At 38.8% G+C, this 23,852-nt stretch overlaps 1 protein-coding gene and 1 pseudogene across 11 annotated transcripts in view; one reads left to right on the top strand and one right to left on the bottom strand.

Annotated features, from left to right (window-relative positions):
- The window catches only part of PLEKHA5 (pleckstrin homology domain containing A5), a 243,100-nt gene that overhangs the window by 46,177 nt on the left and 173,071 nt on the right, over window positions 1–23,852 (bottom strand). For 7 of the 10 annotated variants that reach the window (XM_082851147.1, XM_082851139.1, XM_082851141.1 and 4 more), the window contains 2 exons: window positions 20,918–21,383; window positions 16,886–16,969 (listed from right to left, as the gene is read on the bottom strand). In XM_082851147.1, coding sequence (XP_082707273.1) covers window positions 16,886–16,969; window positions 20,918–21,383 — 550 coding nt within the window. Of the gene's footprint in view, window positions 1–13,081; window positions 13,136–13,962; window positions 14,083–16,885; window positions 16,970–20,917; window positions 21,384–23,852 lie in introns of all 10 variants that reach the window. The other 3 variants (XM_082851146.1, XM_082851148.1, XM_082851140.1) reach the window with 2 other exon arrangements.
- LOC309968778 (ubiquitin-like protein 5) lies at window positions 17,692–18,867 on the top strand (annotated as a pseudogene). The gene has a single exon. The product of its transcript is annotated as a ubiquitin-like protein 5 (transcript).

Genomic DNA, 23,852 nt, shown 5'->3' with positions numbered 1-23,852 from the left:
GATAAAAAAAAATAAATACCAAATAAACTAGATTAATGGAACAACTATATCCTCTGGCAAACACCCCTTGGTGACACAAAGAGGCTAAGAAAAAATTTTAGCACATGTGTTTGTATCATGTTCAAAGCTGTTGGGAGTCCTTTAGTGCAGCGAGGCCCTGATCTAAACTGTTTTCACAACCTTTATTCTGCCGTATGAGTCTGTATCCACATCAGAAATTGACTGAAGAAATGTTAACTAACTAAAAAAAGTAAGCTGCCCCAATGCATTTGTAAATACCTATGACTATCTTATTAATATCTTTTTTCCTTTTTATTACTGGCTACTTCAGAAATCAAAGTTCAAGCTTATTTCAACCAGTGGTTCTTAACCCAGAATCACTTGAGGAACTTGAAAAGAACAGAGACCCTGATTCCCAGATAACTATAATGCGCAATTTGAAAATCTCTGATGTAGACAATACCATTAAAACATGAAGGTGACAGGCTGGTTTAAAGATTCCTTTTGGCAGAAGTAACTACAATGTTCTTTCTCAAGGTGCTGAAGTAAGTCAAATGTAATCTGGTAACAGTGAATGTTCTTCAGCTTACATACTCCTTGGGAATCTCATTTTACTCAAGTCAGAGAGATGGGATAAGTCTATCTGCAGACAGAAGGAGCAGAAGTATTTCAGAATTCCCCTGGGCACCACACTCACCTGACCAAGGGCTGTTAGGATGACTGGGCTTGTAAGAAAAATCTGCACAGGGAAGTGGTCCTGTATGTGGTGGCACTCTCCTTGCACGTGGCATGCAACAGCTGAGGCCAGCTAAACACAGTACTCAGGATCCCACAAAATGGGAGTTCGGTCCACATTAAACAATTTCAATGATCTGCCTGAAATTTGACTCTCCAGATTTACTGAATTGGAAATATTACATCTGCTTTCTCTCCAAATAGATCCTAGAAATAGGCTAGTGATTTCTTTCACTAAATCACCTCTGAAATATCTCTATCTTATTGAAGTATAGTTGATTTGCAATGTTGTGTTAGTTTCTGCTGTTTAGCAAAGTGATTCAGTTATACATATACATATACATTCTTTTTATATTCTTTTCCATTATGGTTTATCACAGGATATTGAATATATATAGTTCCCTGTGCTATACAGTGGAACCTTGTTGTTTACCCATCCTATATGTAACAGTTTGCATCTGCTAACCCTAAACTCCCAGTCCATCCCTCTCCCACCCTCCTCCCCCTTGGCAATCACAAGTCTGTTCTCTATGTCTGTAAGTCTGTTTCGTAGACAGGTTCATTTGTTTCATGAAATATCTGTATTTTAAAACTTAGAAACTGATCATCTCTGAAATTTACACTGAAACAGCACATGCTATCTGGCTTTTGCTACGTAAACTTTATACAACAGCTTTTGAATTAAAGCAGTAAAATATGACTCCCCCCCCAAATACGTGATGCTCCATGAGCACCTTAGAATTTCATGCTCAGTTCTTAAAAAAAAGGACTATCCAGCAATTCTCTTCTGGTTTGACTACTACAAGAATCCTAGGCAGCATTAAGGCACTGCTGCTAATAGCTAATGTATTTTTGTTTTAAGGAATCAGAGCAAGAGAAAGACTAATTAGTACTTGGGGGATGTTTAATAATTTACTTGAAAATGAGTTAAATGCTTCGCTTCCTGCTTTAATTCCTTCTTTGAACTAAACGGTAATACAGGTTTAGTTTCCAATTAATTGCTAAATTATAAAGCTATTATAAAAGGCCCACTATTTTATAATAATAAAAATGAGAATGTATGAATTGGGGATGACACTATTTTCATAATTAACTTCAGCAATAAATAAGAAAACTTAAGTGGAAATATCTTGGAAATACACTTAGGCAATGCCAATATATTTCTGTTTACAACAAAGACATATTTTTACTTGAAATGTGTAAGTCCAAATGTTTACAAAAACCACCTAGAAAATGAGATACTTAACTCTAGCCTCTTTCTGAGGTTTGAGGTATGTTGGGCTAGTATGAATACAGAGCATCCTTTGATGTTACTGTTAGAAATATCTTGATTTAAAAACCCATCACCAAAAAACTTACTCAACACAATTCTATGCAACCGTGTCACAGCTGGCAGGATCTTGAGTGGAACCTCCCAACTGACACCTGCGGGCTGGAAAGGGTTCCAGGTGTCTGGAGTTGGGGACCACCTCAGTCCTCAGAGTGCCTAACACGCTCCCAACAGCACGGCCTCAAGTTTCTGTCAAGGTGTGCACACCTACTGTCACTTTTCTATGTGGGCCATGTAGGAATAAGGTTAGAAAGCACTAAGATAGTGTTTTATGTTTCAAAAAAACCCCCAGACATCTCCTCTTTCTTTGGCTTTCCTTGTCATTATTTATCTCAGTAGTTCTCAAACCTGACTGAGGAGAAAAAGTAAATCACCTGTGGAGTTTTCAAAACAGAGTGGGCTCTGGCAACTCTCACTGGGGGCTGGGGGGCAGACAGCCTTGAGAATTGTACTTTGTTTTTGTCTTTCTGAAGATCCCCCGGTAGGTATGACAGGAAATCAGGTTTGAGAACAATGGTCCTACCCTGGCACTAATTTAAGTCATTGAGGACCAATTCAACCATCACCAATAAGGAATTCTTCAACGTCTTGATGAGTTGGTACTAAATATTGGTCAGGATACCTGTGCAACTATCAAAAGATGAAAAATTTCAAACTAATGATCTAAACACAAGTATATTGCATGTAGACTAAAATAGTCTTGTCTTTGTATGAAATACAGCATTAAGAGACTTAACCCCCTTAAAAAATCAACTGAATCTCCTTATTAATAATATTAGTGGACTCAGCAGAATCACGGGGTGGTGGGGCGGGGTATTATTACGAATCCAATTTCCAGTTGCCAGTGGCAACTTCTACTATTCGTTTCAAAGTCTCTGTCTCTACAGAAATTGGACCAGCTAGGGATGCAGAAGGAACAGGATATTGTAAGTCATGAGATAAATGCTCCAGAATAATTTTTAGGGGGAAGAAGAAAGACTAGCAGTGAGCAAAGCCAGGACAATCATGCATATAATTTATCCTTGGGAAGATTAATTTCCCAATCCCCCTTTCGGTTTAAGAAGTGGTTAAGTAGTGGCTTAATTGCTATTTATTTATTTGGCCGCGCGGCATGCGGGATCCTAGCTCCCCGACCAGGGATCAAACCCGAGCCTCCTGCAGTGGAAGCGCAGAGTCCTAACCACTGGACCGCCAGGGAAGTCCCTTAACTGCTCTTTGAAAAGTTTACATAATGATTCATCTAGAATAGCACTGTCCAACAGAACTTTCTCTGATGATGGAAATGTTCTCCATTTGTGTAGTCCAACATGCCACACCAATGACTCCTCAGCCCCTGAAATGTGGCCCGTGTGACAGAGAAAATGAATCTTATTTTTATAAAAGTGTAACGAACTTAAGTAGCCACATATGGCTAGTGGCTATTATACTGGATTGTAAGTCTAGAAATTCTAGACCAGTAAAGTAAGTATAATTTCCCCCTAGATTTGGATCTCATTCCCATAAGGGAAAACATCTGCCCAAGCTCTGTCGAGTAAATGAGTTTACTCGAGTCTGAATTCTGCAGTAACAGCTTCCTCCCTCTTTTGGGGGCGGGTGCAAGAAGTCAGGATGATTTCTATCCGCCCTACAGAGCTTTTGTCCTTCACTGATAACCCATCTCTGTGCTGTCATTTTCCATTCAAATGGAAAATGGATTTTTCCTGAGTTCTTAAAGACACCTTAGAAAAAGAATTTTTAAGTTGGGAATCTGTCTTAACAATAGCCAAAAACCCTGATAGCCTAATCACTGAAGAATCCATCTCTCAAGAATGTCCTCCTGTGTCTAGATCAATAAACTTCTAAGATGTGTGGCAAAAATAAAAGGCTAGAGAATTTGACATGCCCAGGGTGAAGCTGTGAGGAATGCAGGGGCCTTTGTAAACAGGTCATTTGGATAATGACAATGTAAATGCCTTCCACTCTCATTCCAGGCACTTCTGAAAGTCCGAGAACCTGAGATTGAAGGGTATGACTACCTATAGAAACCACGCATTGTTTAACAGGAAGCAGGAAAATCTGAAGTGACTTTTTAAATAGAAGAATGTAAATAAGTCTTTTTATAGACGATGGGGCAAAGTATGGAGGTCTATTTCTTTGGAAATTTTACAGCAATCAGAACAAACTCTTCTATGCTATGTATGGTTTCTAAATGTAAAACTTTGGGAAAGTATTACTATTGTATGTATTCAGAAAAATCAGTGGTACTTTAAATGATGTAGCTAGACCATACAACATATCCTCTTTTTCTTCAAGGGAGAAACACAGATTAAAAACAAAGAAAGAAAAAACAAATTGCGACACTAACACAGAAGTCAAATGTACCCGACATTTCCTTAAAAGAAAAGAAGGAAAAAAAAAAAAGCATTTCTAGACTGACTGATGCTGTTAAGTACTGGCTTCAGGAATAAGGTCCATTTATTGAGAAATATGAAAACACCCCTAATCCAGCAGAACAAAAGGTGGGCAATGTCTACACACAACCTTATTTAAATTGCTGAATTTTTTAAGCCACCATTTTGAGGTACATACCTGTGGTATATTTTGAAGGAAACTTTTACGGTCTAGGCTAATGTCTTTCCAAATAATTTACATATATAATTTACTTACCGTGAGTTTCATCCTTTTTCACCTACGAGTCTCAAGAATTTAAAATAAAATTAAAATCCTTTTGGCTACAGGATACATTTTATAGATCTGATTTTTACTTCAGTGGCTTAAACCTGTTTTCCTTATTAAGGACTGGTTTTTTTTTTTTTAAAAAAAATGTTCCTTTAACTTTAAGTAATGTATTATCTGATGCCACCATCTTTATTCCTGGCATCCACAGGCAACTGAAAATATTAAAAAAGCTCAAAATCCATTTTGTAAAAATGCTTTATTGTGGAAATAAATAAATATTGTGTTTGAAATGGTCACATATTTCTCTTCTTTGCAAGCATTTTGTGAAACAATACCATAAAACAATACTATTTTAAAGGGACAAAACATTCCGAAAGTGAAAATCTTACATCTCTGTTAGCTAAAAAAAAGTATTTGTTCTGGTCAATGGGTAAATCTACTAGAAAAATACATTTGAGCTTTAAATCAAAAGTAAAATATCTTCTAGATACAGGATCTGGGTTTTATTAATAGCAATTGTATTCTTACTGAGTTAAAATTGGCACTGAGTAGCAGAATTCCTACCATTAATTCAAAGATTTATCAGCTTATGTTTTAACTACATAATCACATCCTTAGGTTGATCCCAGAAATGACTTTGGCATTTATGCTCAACTTTGTTTCCTTCCTGAGCTTTGAAAATCATTTACAATTCCACTTTGCAAGCTCTAACATCCTGCCTGACACTGAGCTCCATAAATCTCTGCTGAATGAACTTTCTGAAAAAATACATTCAAATAAGACAGAAGCAAACAAAAGCCACAATAATTGGCTTATTAAAATAGCTGCTTTTGTAAATAAACTGTGGAACTGTAGAAATATTATGCATTTTCGGAGGGGTGGGGAAATTTTGTTTTCATTTTCCCGTCTTGTTAGATAGGAGAATAACCAGTTATATAACCAAGAGCTGGTATTCTTCAGGTAACAAAGATCAGCAACCTGAAATAGAACTACTCTATAGGTACAAGAACAACTCCTGACTTTGAAGGAAGAATAGATTTAAAAAAGAAAGAAAATTCACTAATACAAGGTATTCATCCCAGCTTTGTGATTTTGGACAAGTCATTCAACGTGACTGGGGATAAAAGTAACCGGCCACATGCTGCAGAGGCAAGTATTAGAAGCAGATGGGACACGGTATATAACAGCAGTTTGAAAACTGTGAAGTGATACTTATGCTATTAGGATGGACAGACGCTGGGCAGGTGCACATTGCAGAGAATGGGGGTGCTTCTGTAGTATCTGAGAAACGATGGGGCGCTGGCTGCAGAAAAGGGTTTATGGGGGAGGAAGTGTTTCACAGGCTGGTAGGGGCTGGTGGTGATGAAACGAGGGCTTGAGTGACAAACCAAAAAGAGACTTTATTTTGTAGGGAACCGGGAGTTTGAAGTTTCCTGAGTTAGCTGAAAGGCAATGAGGCAGGTGCTTTGAGTACTGCCAGGATTTGTTGACTAAATGGTATAACAAGGAGCTAGTACGTGGAAGGTGTTTTGGTGGCTTCTATGATCCTGACTATGCAGATATTATGTACCAGCTAAAGTAAAACCTGTTCGGATGGTTCTACAGAATCGCCTGATTTTCCTGTTTTCAGTAAAAGTGTTTTGAAAGTACTTTTAACTCCAGTTTCAAGGTATCGTTAGCATTAACAGGAGTTGGTGTTGGGCACATGAAATATTAGGAGAACGTAATACAACTCCAGGAGGCTGGATGACTTAATTCTGCCATTTTTATAAATTTGTAGAATCTCCACACTCAAAGTGGTGGAAAAGCAGGCAGGGTGCCAAGGACCATCACATTGGGGGTCCTTCCAAGTAGCCTGCCAGTTGTTTTTCTTTTCATCCACCAGGCTGTGAGAGGCTGTCCGAGCCATAGCTGGAGGAGACTTTCCTCTTTTCCCACTTTATGTTCTAGGTCTAAGCAAACAGCTAAAGAAAGGTCCTAATCCTTCTCGAAGTCCATCAAGCTCTTCCCCAAGGATGATGTGTTCAATAAATGTCTGTTACATCAATGGGGTTAAAGGTGACCAATATTTTGAACCACTTCTGCTTTCAGTTTTTTGGTCAGGGAATTGAGGGATCAGATAACAACCTTAATTTTGGACATGCTGGAGATGTACTGAAGGCAGAACTTCCAAATGGAGATCTCTGTGAGCAACTATAACTACGTAACGGAAACTGCAGCGAGTGGTGTTTTAGATGCCTTTTGTGCCCCTCTCCACATCTTCGGTTTCAGGTCTTGCTGGGTGTATGGGAACCCACTGGGTGCTCATGTATGCATAACCTCAGTGTGCTAGAGAGTTAGTCTCAAGGGACAACCCTTGGTCAGTGGAAGACGGGAGTGAGTACTCTTCTCTAGTTCAGCTGGGTTTCTATTTGTTAACAAGTATCAGATGAGGCCCCAGTTGCCTATGGTAGTTGATAGTATATAGTCTCACTCTCTTTACTCCTGTACCTTGGAAGCACTTCCCAAAATAAACTTCCTGCAAACAAGCCCACACCAAGGAAGCCCACATCCCAGGCTCTGCTTTCTGGGAGAAACCCAGGGGCTAGAGATGAAAAGTAACAAAGAGAGAACTAGTAAAATAATGAGTAGATGAATGTTCAGATGAGAGAACACCAAGAAACAGGGCACTTCCCCAGTTAGGGTTGAGAGGGGTGAAAACAGCTTTCAAGAAGGGCCTGATGAGTCACTGGTAAGAAACAGGAGAACCATATAATAATGGTTAAGCATCCGATAGGCTGAGAGATCAGAGTACTGACACACATGTATTAAATCTTTCCACTTTCTAAATTCTAATCTACCCACTGTCCATTTATTTATATTCTGCCATTATGATGTCATATCCTGATTAAGAATTTTCTCAGTGTCATCTCCCTCTCCCACTTCTATGATCAAATATACAGAGGAAGGGAGAGACAGAAAAAGAAAAAAGGAGGAATGGTGTATGAGAGACAGAGAGAGAGAGAGAGAGGAATGCTTTGAATAGCACAGCAAAAGAAAATACAGATATTCTACACTATGTAACTAGTTTGGGTCAGTAAGTGTTCAATAATATTCTTTCAACTTTCCAGTTTGCTTTTTTCAAATGCCTTTTCTATATCCCCTACAAACATTAGCTCCTGTAGCTCTCAGTCATCCCTAAAAATAGAAGCTCTAGGACCCCTTCAAATATTAGAGAAAATGGGATCTTGCTTAATAGCTCAATAGAATGAGGTTGCTGAATGGACAACAATGAAAGCCATCAAGAATCTTTTCAATCATCTTGTTAGCATTTCTTCCCTTATAGGGAAGCTGTCTTTCATGAACACAAAGAACAAAAGGCAAGAAAGTACTGAGATTTTTACCTTGAATGGTTTCAGTACCAATTACATACACCCAGTTAACTGTTCCTTTTTGCATTTCCCTTGGCATAAGTATGTTTAAAAGTGGTCAGAGTTCCTGTTTCTACATTGCGGTTTCTTGAAAGGATACAGAAAGCATGCTGATGAGCAATGTCCACAGCAACCAGTAATATTAATAGAATATCAGACTTCTTCCAAAAGTCACTAGTAGTTTTAGCGAACGGCTCATAAAATATTAATCTTTATAAAAGAATTACATTATAAAACCTGAATGCTACTATAAAACTTTTGCAAATTAGAAACTTCAGCTTACTCTTCAAGATGTTTTAGAGGTTAGTATGATCAAAAATGACTCTTCTCTCAAGCGTTTGCTCATACTTTAAAAAAATGTGCTGATAAAAGAAGGATTGAGCTACTGACTTGCTAACCTTCAACATTTTCATGCAACAAAGAACATCACAGGTATGCTTGAGCTGTATTTTTCCTTTCTTGTACTATGGCAAACTGGTTTGTTATGAGAAACTTCCAGCTTTTCCATGAAAATTTGAGGATAAGGTCCCTTAGCCATCTGGTGTTAAAGAATATACCATTTGATGCTAAATTCAGGAATGACTTAGGTATGCTCCATGCTGGGGGGGCGGGGGGAGATGGCTCCAGATGGGTAGGGGCAAGTGAATTTCATAAAATTATCCATAGCAGAGTCATATTCTTTTCACAAAGAACTTTTGGCCATCCCCAACACAGGTGTGACTGACTGAGGGATTTCCCTTCCTTTCCCGTTCTCATGCAGCTGTTTCTGATGCAGTTAACTACAGTGACTCTTGAAGGGACAGGGGTAGAGCCAGAATGTCATAATTTTTTTTTTTTTTTTTGCAGTACGCGGGCCTCTCGCTGCTGTGGCCTCTCCCATTGCGGAGCACAGGCTCTGGACGAGCAGGCTCAGCGGCCATGGCTCACGGGCCCAGCTGCTCTGCGACATGTGGACCGGGGCACGAACCCGCGTCCCCTGCATCGGCTGGCGGACTCTCAACCACTGCGCCACCAGGGGAGCCCCCTACACATTTCTTCATCTCAGTTCTTAAGCGACTTATTTTCTGTTACCATGGCCTACATGGAAAGCTGGCAGAAATTCCCTCATAACTGCTCTTCAATCACTAACAGAAAAAGAAAGAAAAAGCAAGTGAGGAAGAAAGAAACAAATGGAGGGAAGAAGATGGATGAAGGGATGGGAACATGGCCTCATCTCCCCAATCCTATAAATCCTCCCTTTACGACTGATCGAAGAAGCTCCAGCCCCTGCTCTACCTCTTCACCCACAGAGGCCTTGCCTAGTTCCCTCTCCTCAGCCCCTGCTCTAGTTTCTACGATCCCAGCTTCATTCCTTTGCTCAGTACAACCAGTCCTGGTCCAGACTACAGGAGCCAAGAACTAGATACCGGAGGAAATCCTCGTAAGGGACAAGAGTAAGAAAATGAAGTCCCTACTCGCCATGTTAGACCTGCTGAAGGGGATATATATGCCCCAGCTGAACAGCAGGAGGTTGATAACAGTCAGCTTCTATGGGGACCTGTTACGCTGGCTTCAAACAGATGATATGCACGTGGCTCCACGAAATATTAGGAACTCCTAGTCATCAAATACATGTTCAGCAGGGTCATATTGCTCTAAAACTCATGCTCAATCCGCCCTGTTCTGAGAAAAAAAGAAAATATATCAAGACAGTCTCTTTTCCCTCACTGTCAAAGAACAGCAACAGGACACTCCATTCTCCAGGAGGGGATGCCCTTACAACTGCTGATAATCTCGAATTTACTCCAACTTCCTGGCAAGTACAGGGTCACTGCAAGATTGCACTTATGACCTTTCTCCCCTCTCCTATATTCTGGTAGTAGAGGAATGAACGAGGGAAAAGACAATGTCAAATCCATTCCACAGGTATACTGTAGGATGAAATTTCCAAGTTTCACTTAAACGGTACCCAAAAGCTTCTCTAACGTTCAGTGATGACTAAGCTAAATGAGAAGAAAATGAGTTACTGATATATTATGTATTTATTCATTTTCGAAATAGAACCTGGATGAGGTTCATAAAGTACCCAGTTAGGATTATTATACTTTCACAGGTTATACTTTGGGGCTTTATCTTAAAATTCATAAAAATGACAAACCTAGGCTCGTCTTAAGAAATGTAGACATTGAACAGTCTACGAACTGGGCTATAAAAACATAAACTATAATAGCGTACTTCAGAATAAAACAAAAAGCAGAAGAAAATTATACCATATAATTAGTACAGCTTTTGTTATTTTTAAAAACACTTCAGTACATGACTTGTCCTCATGATGGTGATATGGCACCAGAAGACAAGAGTTTTCGACTGACTGTATAATATGTAAATCTTCAGAATTTCAGACAAGGCATTTTTATTTTTTATTTGTTATAGTATCAGAAATGAATTTACCTCTGAAGTAACTCAGAGACTACCCTTTGGTTCTATTTTTCATGAATAGTGATAGGGATTAAGAGAATTTAAATCAATTAAATGTTGGCCTTAGGTTATTCTGATGATTTATTTGAGCAAGCAGAATAAGTGTCGGAAGAGTATCAATTAGTATCTGTTCTCTTGGTATGATATACAGTTCTATAAAATGTGACCAGAGCCTCTGACTTTCAGGTTTTAAAATCTACTTTCAAATTTATAATTATATAAAACTCGTGAATCAGTTTATAAACCCAGGCAACCAATAATGCCCATAAAAATACACCTGGTCACCTAGAATCGGCTACTGGCAGTAACAAGATTAAAAGCTGGAAATGTTTGAGCTGAGTGAAAAATTTCATTAAAATTCAACATTACCAAGAATTCTTTCTACATAACTTAATAAACTTACTACTGATGTAAAATACAGGACAGTTCAAGGGTAAATATTTCATTTATATTAAATGCAATCATTTGAAATCATAAAATTTTTTGATTTATTTAAAGAGAGATTTTTCCTTAGGAAACCTTAAGGAAACCTTAAGGATGTACACATTTAGGCATATCTGAGTTTCTGGGCAAAGCCCTCACCATGTTTTTTATGCACTGTCAAATTATTATCTAAAAATGGTCCAATTTTTGCCATCAGAAATAGTCTTATTTCAATGCAAATCATCATTTAAACAATCAAATTCTACAATTCTTCTCATTATCACAAACTTTTAAAAGTGGAATAATATAACTATTTTGGGATCTAATATAAGAAAAAGGTGAGTTACTGGAAAAGCTCTGCTGACATGTTGACAGAACAGAGAGGATCGATACAAAGTTGAGATTTTAATTTTAATTAATTAATTAAAAGACAACACACATTTATTCTCTTATACTTCTGGAGGCTGGAAGTCGGAAATCATCTTAATGGGCCAAAACCAAAGTGTGGGCAGGGCCATGCTCCCTTCAGAGGCTCTAGGGGAGATCCCATTTCCTTGCCTTTTCCACTTTCTAGAGCGGCGCTCCTTAGCGCGTCGCCTACAAGTTGAGATTGTAGAAGTCACCTTGCCAAGGGAGCAAAGGACAGGAACAGAAGCCTCAACTGAATCTGGGCCACTAAGGCCAAGGGAAGAAACAGCTCAATCCGGGAAAGGGAGGTGAGGAGAGGCATCATCTTAGCAAACGGTGGTCTTTTCGATATATGCACCTGTCCTTTCCCAAGAGCTGCTCAAGTTCTGTGTGTCTGCAATGCCAGTTTTGATTTGCTGAAGTGAGCAGTAAATTAACAACAGATTAATATACCACTAAGTTTATTTCCAGAGATTCTAGATAACTTCAGAGTCACATTCATTTCGCCGTTTTGAACCCTAATTTTTGTAATATCCCATCATTTGTCAGAACGACCTCTAGCTTTATAGACAGAGGTGCTTTTAAGAAAGTTATTCCCCATGTATCTTAGAAGCTTTCTGGCAGTGTGGAATTTTGAGGGAAGGCTTATCTTACTATTTTGTTGGCAAACATGTCTTTATTAGATTGTATAATGTACACTGTGGTTAAATTTAATAGCACCAGTCTCTGAAGTGAAGATTAGAGTTTGGATTCATGAAATGCTGATTTCTAAAGCATTCCAATAGGTAAAACTATGATGAAAACATTTTGTGGGAAAATAAATTACAAATTAACAAAAGCATATTTCTTTTAAAAATTAAAAGAAAAATGATTGAACATCCTTTCAAGGGTCATCCTAATGCAAAATCCCTCTTTAAATGTAACTAATTTAAAGCAGTACATTATTATTTTGTTTCAAACAGGGCAAATATAAATATGAAAATACTGTCTTACAGCATTTTCCGCAGTAACCTCTTTCATTTGATAAAATATTCAAGTTTGAACGTTTTGAAAACAAGCTAAAGAAAATTCTAGCCTAATTTATATGCAAAAAGAAAGCATCCACTAGAAGAAATTTTATGTTTAAGAACATATAAAAAATCCTCATCAAATTAAAATTAAATATTAACAGGGAAGTTCATAGACGCCAACATTTAGGAGTGTCAGTCCTTGTTCATCAACTTCCACTCACTTTTCAACATTTACCCATCGTTAACCTCCCCTTGGGAATAGAGAGAGCACCACACCCACCTCCTCCTGGGCTTCAACAAGGCATTCACAGCTGGGTGCCTATTTCTTTAATTAGGTCACCTCCAAGCTGATACAAGCCAATAAGTACAAGTATTCTTGGGATAAGAAAAAAGGAATCTAGAGAATCCAGGCTCTCAATTTCCAGAGAGCTGGCATTTGTAGCCCACCTCATCTCCACAACTGTCCTTTCTAACCTGCTTATTCTGGTATTCCTGAATTCCCCTGGTGAGGGGTCTCTTAGCCTGCCACTTGTAAAAGTCACACTATTAACGCAAAACGACTGAAATATCTGAGTAGCCCGAAAATTGTACTACATTGAAAACATTAAAACATAAGGTATGAGAAGTAAGAAAAATTCTTCAAGGCCCACCTGATGATCCAAATATATGGTGTTCCTTTGAAGGTGATGTGAAAGGATTTCATTCTAGTAGGCATCAATCAAGGTACAAACGGACAGAGAAAGAGGGTGCGGAATTCATGAAAAGGTCAATTTTGAAACAGGGAAAACAGGTAGTTTGTCACAACCTATATTATACCACAGCACACAACGACTTCCACACACATGCTCCCCTGTAAACGGCACAGATGATGCATTCAATGATTATAAATTACACTTAGTTTTGTAAGAAATTAAGTAGACATGCATATAAGCTGAAACATTAAGCAGAAAAATCCTTCAAATGGCTTTAGCAGACTCAAGGTTAGAAGCTTTACATGTTAATTCTTTTCTGCAATATGTTACTACTTCTTTGGATGTTTCTCATATAACCAGAGGCTATTAAACCCTTTGAGAAATGTTTACGTGTGTTCATTTTAAAAATCAAGAACACACGGAATTAATCTTTCACATTCAAAAGGCAGTACTATTAAAACGCTAATCACTTCTCAACTTAATACTTCATGGGAAACGACGGGACTCTTCAATACCTGTTTTACCAGAGGTGGAAGTTAGTGTTTGAGGAATGACAATAGTATTCTGAAGTCTGCATGCATTTCCTCCCTCACAACCAAGAGTTGGTGGGTGAGTGGGTGGGTGGAAGGCTACGAAGAAATGCAGCCGACCCACGTTTTCCTTTAATAACGTATAACCAAGGGAATTCTCAAAGGGTCAATAGGAGATCCCGATGTCGTCGCCGCAGTGGTGGGATGGGCTCATGCTCACGGGAATGACGCTGATCAAACCGATTAATAATGAATGGCTCAGCGTGAGTGACAAGAGCAGACACACAGACACATCTCTCCATAGCTGACCTTTGGGCTGTGCGCCTCGAGCTTTAGCTGCATGAGCTGTGCTAACGTGTGCTCCCGGATACTACTCAGTTCCGCCTGCTGCCGTCTCAGCTTTATAAGCAGCAGCGTAAGCTCCTCTGGCTGAAGGAGTACAATTTAAGAATCCAAACAGTGGAAAACAGATTAATTGTGGTCTTAAGTGACAGATATTAAACCAAGATTTCTTGGCAAGTATCCTCTTATGGTTGACATCAAACATAGTGCCTAGGCACTATGATGATAGGTCATACATAAATGCATAGATATCTAGAGAAATAGAAGGAACAGTATTACTTGGTAAGATACAGCAAAACAACAGTCTATTAAGGCATTTTCTCAGAACTCATGAGAGAAAATTTAAATCTTAAGTATAAAGAAGTGCAATGCCAAAAACCCCCCCACCATTATAAAGGTTTGTACATGAGAGCTATTATTAAAATACAATTTAATGAGATGTTTAAAAATGACACCTAAGACTTTTATAGCAATAGAACAATACCTGCATGCCCAACACTCTATCTTAGAGAACAGAAGGTAAACAAAAAGAATTAAAATTCATGTAAAACTTGGATGACATCTTCACATCATGAAGCTCAGTCAGTACCTGAGATCTATTAACTGCTTCCCAGTTATATTTTTAAATGTCACTGTTAGTGTTTTCACAGGATATTTTATATTGACCAAAAGACCAGTTTTTATTTTTAAGGAAGAAAAAAATGTATTTACTACACACAGAAGGTTTCCATGTGCGCATAAACCCTCCTTCCACCCTTGGCGGAGAGCAGAGAAACTTTTGGTTCCTGATTGGTTACTCTGATCTCTGAGGGGAATAAACTTTCAAAGGTAGATACAATTCCTTAACAGGCCAATCCGATATATTTCTTTTCGTTAGAAATGCAGTAAAGTATGGTCATTGGCAGTCTTACAGGCCATAAAATATCATTCGGTGTTTGACTGAGCTTTGTTATGATTAAAAACTGCACAGAGACCACAGGGAGACTCTGTTCACTTAAGAGCTACAGCTGTGCTCTTAAAACTTCCGAGCCAAAAAGCGCTCCCGAGATTGACTTGTTTTGCCGACAGCACAGCGTTACACTTAGGTCTCTTCTGTTCTGTTCATTTGCTGTTGCTCTTTACTTTCCATAAAAAAATATATTTTTAAGAAAATGGAAGTATAGTTGATTTTTATGTTAGTTGCAGGTATATGGCAAAGTGATTCAGTTACATATATATATATATATTTTTAGATTATTTTCCTATATAGGTTATTACAAGATATTGAATAGTTTCCTGTGTTATACAGTAAATCCTTGTTACTTATCTGTTTTATGTATAGTAGTCTGTATCTGTTATAAATCAATTTTAAGTGTTACTTGAAGTTACATTAAAGGTTATTGCCTTCAAGAGGAAAAAATGTCAGAAGTAAACCATAGTTACTATTGGATTCTCTGAGTATCCACACAGAGGAGACAATAGCTTCTTAACAGTCAAAAGAATGTGTGTGCATGTGTGACTTAAAGAAGAAACTTCTTAACAGGAAAAGAAGAGATGCTTTTGCTCTGAGGCCAACCACATCTTGTGACCTCATGACTGTGAGACAGTCCATATCTTATGTCGTCATATCAAGCTCTAGAGGTCTTGCCAGAGAGAAAGGAGAGTGGGGTAAGGGATTAGATAGCCTAAGACCCAGAGGGATATGTGACAGAAATACTAAAAGAAGAAACCTTAAAACTCTTTATTACTTATGGAGTTAAAGAGATTTTCAAAAGCATGAAAGATTACAATAAGTTTGCTAGATGTTTAAATTTGTGGCAAAATAAAGAGAGGCACAATTGATTCCTCCAAAAGGAGGACGTGGTAAATACATTTTGTCCTAAATATCCACTAGAGGGAGCAAGGTAGAAGAGAAACTTTCATAATATGATACTTAGCATTATCTTATGATTAAGGTCTGTTTGCCAGATCAACGATCTAATGTTTAAAATTTCCAACAGTTAAGAATTTTTAGTTATAGTCAAGCAATATCTATCGCCTTTAATAAGTAAACCACAAGCAGTTTAAAGCCAAGAAATCTGCCTCATATCTAAGCATGTAAGAGATGAAATAAAACAATGTTTGAAAAATACATAGAAGATAAACTTGTTTTGATTACTGCAGGAAGAGGATTTTAAATAATGAATGGTCCTCAAATCATATCTTTACAGAAATTAAGACTACCTACTAATATGAAAGCATAGTTCCCCTGATAAAAGAATGCCATTAAAATAAAATGAAGTGATGAAAAGTCACCTTTTCTCTTTAATTTGAAGAGTAATAGTGTCCTGGTAACATAACTCCTTTCCAGTGTGAACAGGAATAACACTGACTATGAAATGATAAAGGTAAGTACTTGCTTGAATTTAGTATTCTAACAGTCTCTCTTTCTCTGCATAAATATGTAAATCGGTTTCTTTTCTGCTCTAAGGTAGTTAATCTATATAAAAATCCACAGGAGAAACTTGACAGGCCTGTGGTTTGACTATAGACACAGAGTTGCTTGCTGGATTTGTTTCCCTAAGGAACTACTCCAACTTCCGTTTTAAGGAAGAGGATATTAACATTCAATGAAGTAACGAAACCCTCCCAGGTTATAAAGTAAAGACACCCTCCCAGGTTATAAAGATTCTGGAAAACAGAATCTTGTATTTAGGCAGCCAGACGTTCAGGGAAAGGTATCAGGAAGACACTGAAATGGCGACATGATTCCAAATCCTACTGACGAGCATCTGTTCCACAAAACTAGTAATGGTTTTTCTCTGGGAGGCACCTCTCTGAAAACTCAAACTTAAAAGCTATGTCAGATGTGTGCTATCATGGGTAGCACATAAATAAAACATGATATGGTAAATAAAGATATCGTACTCACCGTTTTGCCTTGGAGGCTCTGGGGGCTAACGGACTGTAAGGTTAGGCCGGCTGGCATTGACCTCCTGTCAGGCACATACACGTGCTAGGAAGATGAAGGCACAGTATAAATTCTGTGGTCAATGTCAGTGATGAAAATTATATTATAAAATGCCATTTAAAATTGCTATTGGTGCTTATGAAAGAAGACAGATACTAAAACTTCAGGACTAAAATACAGACACTGATGAACAGAGTAATTCCATACAGTATGGCTCAGTGGTTCTCAAACTTATTGGTCTCAGGAGCCCTTTACATCCTTAAAAAGGAGATTTTAGTGACAAGAGTGGCATTATTTTACAGTTTTGCAAATCTCTTTAATGTCTGGCTGGATTTTCATATCTGCCTCTGTATTCGATCTGTTGTGATCATCTCTTTTAGGGGAAGTACATGAAGAAAAGCCACCTTCGATATATGTAATTGGAAAAGGGAAGAGAACTTGAATAGCTTTTTTGGATATTTGCAGATGTTCTTTGATACTGCACTAAAGGTCAAAAAGTGGTACTTTCTTAAAGGTTAGTTGCGAAGTGGTGTCTGAAACCGTATCAATGAACTTTTTGTACTCTGTCACACTGACATCCATTCATTGGTCTATTTGCACTTTAAAGGAATCTTTTACCCATCCATGATTTTGAGACATCAAACACTGGCCATGCAGAAAACACTGGCTCAGTGGGTTATGCAGATGTTCCAAATGCTGGCACATGTTAGTCTACAAGATCAGTAGCGCCTATCTGTTAATACCATCATTGACCTTTAAGCACCAGAGAGCTGTCAAGCTCACAGAGGCAGATACAAGATTTCCAAAATTCTGATTTTTGCTTGAAAGCTCAAATGTTGTGGTCGGTGACAGGTACTGTGGGTTGCTTTCCTTGAAGTGACAGGCTAACGTTTCACTCTGAGGAAGTGTCTGTCAAATACCAAGTCTGAACAACTATAGTTTGTCATTCGTTCTTTCAAGTAAAAATGGTGTTTCATTAAAAAAAAAAAAAAAAAAAAAGAAGAAGAAACAAAGAAAGAAGAAAAAAAAAAGGCCTGGGCTCTGCACTAGAGTGAGAAGGTTGTGGCATCAGATGGTTCTGGGTGATTCGAGTTCCAGCCAGGATGATCGAGGTTGTCTGCAACGACCGTCTAGGGACGAAGGTCCGAGTTAAATGCAATACTGATGACACCATCGGGGACCTTAGAAGCTGACTGCAGCCCAAACTGGCACCCATTGGAACAAGATTGTTTTGAAGAAGTGGTACATGATTTTTAAGGACCACGTGTCTCTGGGGGACTATGAGATCCATGACGGGATGAACCTGGAGCTTTATTACCAATACAGCATAATTTCTTCTCCCACCCTCTTCCCACAACACTAGTATGGATGCTTGTTTGTTGTTTTTTTTTTTTAATACTTATTTATTTTATTTACTTGGTTGTGCCGGGTCTTAGTTGAGGCTCGCAGGCTCCTTAGTTGCGGCAGGCGGGCTCTTAGTTGTGGCATGCATGTGGGATCTAGTTCCCTGAACAGGGATCAAACCCAGGCCCCCTGTACTAGGAGTGCATAGTCATATCCACTGCACCACCAGGGAAGTCCCTGGATGCTTATTTTTGAAAACCCATGTTAATAAAAACTTAGAGGCTGAAAAACAAAAACAAAAACAAAAACGGAGCTAGTTCTGCTGGCAACTCAAATAACCACTCAAGTGTTTTTCCCTGAGACAACTATTAGCACTTTGGTATGCAAAGAGAAATGCTTTAAGTACATTTCCCATTTCATCACACAGAATATTAAAATGCTATGGAATGAAAAGTCAAGATTGAATAAAATTATTTTTTACTGTTTCATCAAAGGGATTTATTTTTAAGGCAAGTCTGTGGCAGTGAAGCATTACAATGACCACTAGTATAGTCTGAGCCATTCCCTTGACTTAGGCTAAGGTGCTAGTACTTTTACCCACTGTTGCTTTCGCACTATTAGAAAATGGTAACACAATGAATAATGCCTTATTATTATTATAAAAATAATTCTGAGCTTACTTACAGGCTCCCTGAAAGGGTCATGGGGACCCTCAGGTACCCCCCCAGGTACTCCCTAAGGGTCCATGAACCCTACTTTAAGAACCACTGATCACATCAAGGAAGATGATGGGACAGTTTGAAAGAAAAACTGGCAATGTTGGAGAAGTTTTTCGGGAGGAGGAGATGTTTAGTTGACTGGGAAAACTGGCTAGAGAGCACACACGCATCTCATACCTGCTGTTGTAAGAGATGATGAATTTTGGCCATGAAAACACTCATCAGCCACGCACTGATAATTTGTATTAGATCAGATTTCTCTTGAATACTGTTACTATTTTTATTAGTCTTTGGATGTACGAAGTGACAAAATATTGACCTTTGCTACAGCAGAGTTCAAAGTGAGCTTTTTTTGGTGAGACAAACTAAAGCTTCCTCCTGAAGAAAATTCCTGATTGACTTATTAATTTCTATCTAATGCTTATTTATGGAAAAATCAAGCAAATGATGTATGATGCAATGATGTAATGATGCAATGATGTAACTGAAGGAGTCAGCCCATCGCAAGGATAAGAAAAGGTGCTTTTCAAAATGGAATAAAGCAAGGTGTTCTTTAGAATTAAAAAGAAAGTGACAGGAAAATTCCTTTTCACTTTAGGACAGACATTAGAGACCCAGCTGCACACATAGGGTGACTGATCAAAACAACTGCTTCAGCATTATGAAAAGCTGATTGATGCAAAGCACTCGAATTCACTTCAAAAAATCTACTAAGCAAGGCTTATACCAACTTAAGGTGCAAATTAAAGCATGATCTCTATAACTTAATTTTTTAAAAAGTATATGTAGAGAATTCCCTGGCAGTCCAGTGGTTAGGACTCCTCGTTTTCACTGATGAGGGCATGGGTTTGATCCCTGGTCAGGGAACTAAAATCCCACAAGCCACGAGGCATGGACCAAAAAAAAAAAAAAAAAGTGGGCTTCCCTGGTGGCGCAGTGGTTGAGAGTCCGCCTGCCGATGCAGGGGACGCGGGTTTGGGACGCGGGTTTGTGCCCCGGTCCGGGAAGATCCCACATGCCACAGAGCGGCTGGGCCCGTGAGTCATGGCTGCTGAGCAAAAAAAAGTATATATATCAGTAAGCATTGTTACTTTAATATGCAATTGGGCACCTGAGGAGTATTTCAATATGCCATATCTTCCGCTGGTTAGAAGATATGGTTAGCACTTTTTAAAAAAAAAAATTAATTAATTTATCTATTTCATTTTTGGCCGTGTTGGGTCTTCGTTCGCGCGGGCTTTTCTCTAGTTGCAGCAAGCGGGGACTACTATTCGTTGCGGTGCGCAGGCTTCTCTTGTTGCAGAGCACAGGTTCTAGGTGCACGGGCTTCAGTAGTAGTTGCAGCACGCAGTCTCAGCAGTGTGGCTTGCGGGCTCTAGAGCGCAGGCTCAGTAGCTGTGGCGCACGGGCTTAGTTGCTCCGCAGCAATGTGGGATCTTCCTCGACCAGGGCTGGAACCTGGGTTGCCTGCAGTGGCAGGCGGATTCTTAACCACTGCGCCACCAGGAAAGTCCTGAGGTTAGCACTTTTATCTTAGCAAAGAACATGAAAGGCCTGACACAGGACTGCAGGGATGCTAGAAGAGGGTGGGCGTAGAATTTGAGTGTATGAAGGGCCAATCAAAATATGTGTGGTCTTACCCTACAGAGAAAGCTGATGAGACATGCTATCAAGCAGGGAAGAATACATAATGCATCTGTTCCAAAGAGCTGCTCCTGAGGGATGAAGCATTGCAAGCTTAGGTTTTCTACATGAGATTCTGACACTGCAGAATACTCTTCCTTAATTTTTAAAACAAAAAAAGAGCTGGCCTTGCCTACCTCCTCCCCATGTTCTTGTCTCTCCCATTCAGAGAAAGAGAGACGTGTACTAGAAGTAAAACGCAGCATCCTTGGAGGAGCAGTGAAGCCTGGATGAACAGACGTCTTACCTTGGGGTGATGGGCCCGGTGCCTGCGGTCTATCGTCACATCTCCCCTCTGAATTGGTGAAGACACTTCTGATCTGTAGGTTCGCTGAGGGGAGTAGCCCTGATAAGCAGCTATGGAGCCGTGGGAAGGTGATGTGGGGATGGAGTGCATTGTCTGGTCAGAAATATTAACCATGGTTTTAGGACTGGTCAGGGTGCCATGGCGAGGGAGGGTGCCCTGCTTGTTATAAAACTGACGCTGCTGCCACTCATAAAGCTGCCACATGGTGTCATCTCTCATGGATCTCCGCTTCTCTTCGGCCGCAGGCCCAGCTGTCTTGTCGTGAACGGAAGGAGTTACGCTGCAGATACTTTCCGGCCGGGTCTTGCTGTTTCTTGGGAGTGTTCTATAGCCTTCAGGGTAGCGGGCCACGATATGGGTTCTGTGGCTTGGCATATTTCTTGGTAATGTTTGGTAAGAGATTACTCTGAAATAAAAGAACAATTGGAATGTAAAAATGAAGGAGAGTTGTTTCCCAGATTCTAAATTAGAGTAAAATTTTTTTTTCCTCTTGGTAGGTAAAATATATACTTAGGACTTATTTTTTTTAAAGACCAAAGTATTATACAGGGTACAAGTGATTAATGAACAGATTTTAATCTTTTTATGAAATTCAATTCAATGGATTTAATATATTAAGTGAACAGCATCTATGTCACTCACATAAAAGACTATTAGTTCCACACAAGGTACAGTTTTATTGCAAGAAAGAAGAGTATTAAACTTTTTTCAGAAATAAGAATGTTCAAGATCTCATCTCAAGTCTGTCCTCATATCTTATTTGTTTTTATATAAATAAACTCCTAGAATCTCATCTTCACACATCTCACCAGAATAGTTAAATAGGGTTTCTGCGTGTGGATGGAACACTAGAGGTTTTGAGTTGTGCCTAAGAATGTGAAGACAGGAAATGAAGGACTGCAGGTGGTGATGCTCTACTGTACCATGGCCTTCTGAGAGCATGACTGTTTATGGGAAGAAGTACATCAATCAGTACATTTGTGGCTTGAAGGAATAATTTCCCTTGATAACTTTTCTTAATTTGAGAAATAAAAATGACTTGAAGCCAAAGCTCAAAATTTAATTATTTAAAGACAAAATACTTCCAGTATAATATTTCAGATACAAAACTGCAAATCTCTGGAATTTTACAATGTTTTAATATTAGTGAACTTCATTATTAGTCAAGTGGGAAAAAGCAGTTGATCAAAAACCAGGAGGGCCAAGCTTTCATTCTTGCTTTCGCACTAAGTGCGGAGACCTTAGAAAAGTTACGCCTCTGGGACTGAGAGAAAGTTCAAGTGTGTGTGTGGCGAAGACCGAGAGATCATACTCCTTTTAATACTTGGGGTTATCAACTTTCTGTTTTAAAATTTGTGCCAAAAGTATGAAAATTATTTTTAAAAAAACTTTACTATTCTATTGCAATGATATACTTAAAGATAAAAAGATACCCCTAAATAAGGAAGGGCATAATCTTAAAAGTGCTAGAGTCCTTCACATGCTACTGATATCTGGCCAACTGAAACGTTTTGGGATTCGGCTTTCTCATCTAGAAGATGATTTGATCACAGAGTGGTCTTACAACTCTAAAATCCCATGTCTTATATTGTACTTGAAATACTTCCAATCTCTTCAACCATTCCCCTGAATTGAATTTCCTTCATCACGCTGATCATCCCTCAGCTTTTCAATGTCTTGATTTAAAACAGGCTTGCTCAAAATTTATCCCCGTCACCCTCCCTCCCATACCTCCATCCCAAGAACCACTACACAAGGGCCAACCATCTGATGACTTTTGGGCTGAAGTGAGGGAGACAAGTACCCAATAATACTCTGATATAAGCAGTAGAAAGAATTTAATTTTTTGCTGCTTTCTCTTCACGTACATTTCCTAATTTTCCCCTGCTTGGTCTCCCTTCCTACTCCTACCTTCTCCGTCAAGCCAGAAACTGGAAAAAGTCCAGAGCTGGCAACCCCACAGCTATATGCTTAGGAAGCGTGTCAGACAGGGAGACGATGATTCCATCCAAGAAATTCTGCCCTAGCACTCAAGCAACGTACCCCAATATACCTTGGTTTATTTGGCCATTCATAAACTCAAGAAATATTATAGAGACCTTGCTGTGCAAGAAGCTCTGGATTAGGCATAGAACTATATCATAGAAGCATATACTGAGAACATAAATAATATTAACTTTATACCCTATTTGGAAATCTGTAAAAAGATCATATATAATCACATAAAGAAGGGACACACATTTTCGATCTAAAGTACATGAAAAACTGCCTGTGGACTAATGTTTAAATTCCAGTTCAGAAAATCTGATTACACGAAACCCAAGCATTCATAACACGTGAGCTGGAACCTGTGGCGAGATGGATATTGAAGTTGAACACTTATCATATGATCATTAACAACAGGCTATTTTCCTACCAAGTTTGGCTAATTAGGGATCACAAAGTATAAAAGGCTCTTCTGCCATCTTTCGAACTCCTTTTGGAGAGTTTTAATGGAAAATCTGGTTGTCATCAAGTATATTTATTTTTATCCCATATACTTTCTACCATTTTGAGACCTCTTTTTAAAAAAAAAACTACATTCTCCTTCAGTGGTTTTCCCCAAAGAAATTCAAATTAAGCAAAGTGTGATTTACTTTTAAGTGAAAGCTTAAGAAACGAACTTTGTAAGTGCCTTCATCAGGTTTAGTGCTCCATTCATCAGCAGTTGCCTGTCAAACACCATGAAAACCCTGACCTGTGATTCTGCCACGCGGAACAATGGCTTAGGCTCCCGGCATCTGAACGGTGCCCGCTACTCACAAAGAAACTTTCAGGCTCTGCTCACAGATGCAGGCATCTACTATATGACTACATATTAAACCTCTATTCTTTC

This window comes from Leucopleurus acutus (assembly GCF_964270905.1).
Source record: "Leucopleurus acutus genome assembly, chromosome: 11".
NCBI classification, from domain to species: domain Eukaryota; kingdom Metazoa; phylum Chordata; class Mammalia; order Artiodactyla; family Delphinidae; genus Leucopleurus; species Leucopleurus acutus.
This window is presented reverse-complemented; position numbering and strand designations above follow the sequence as displayed.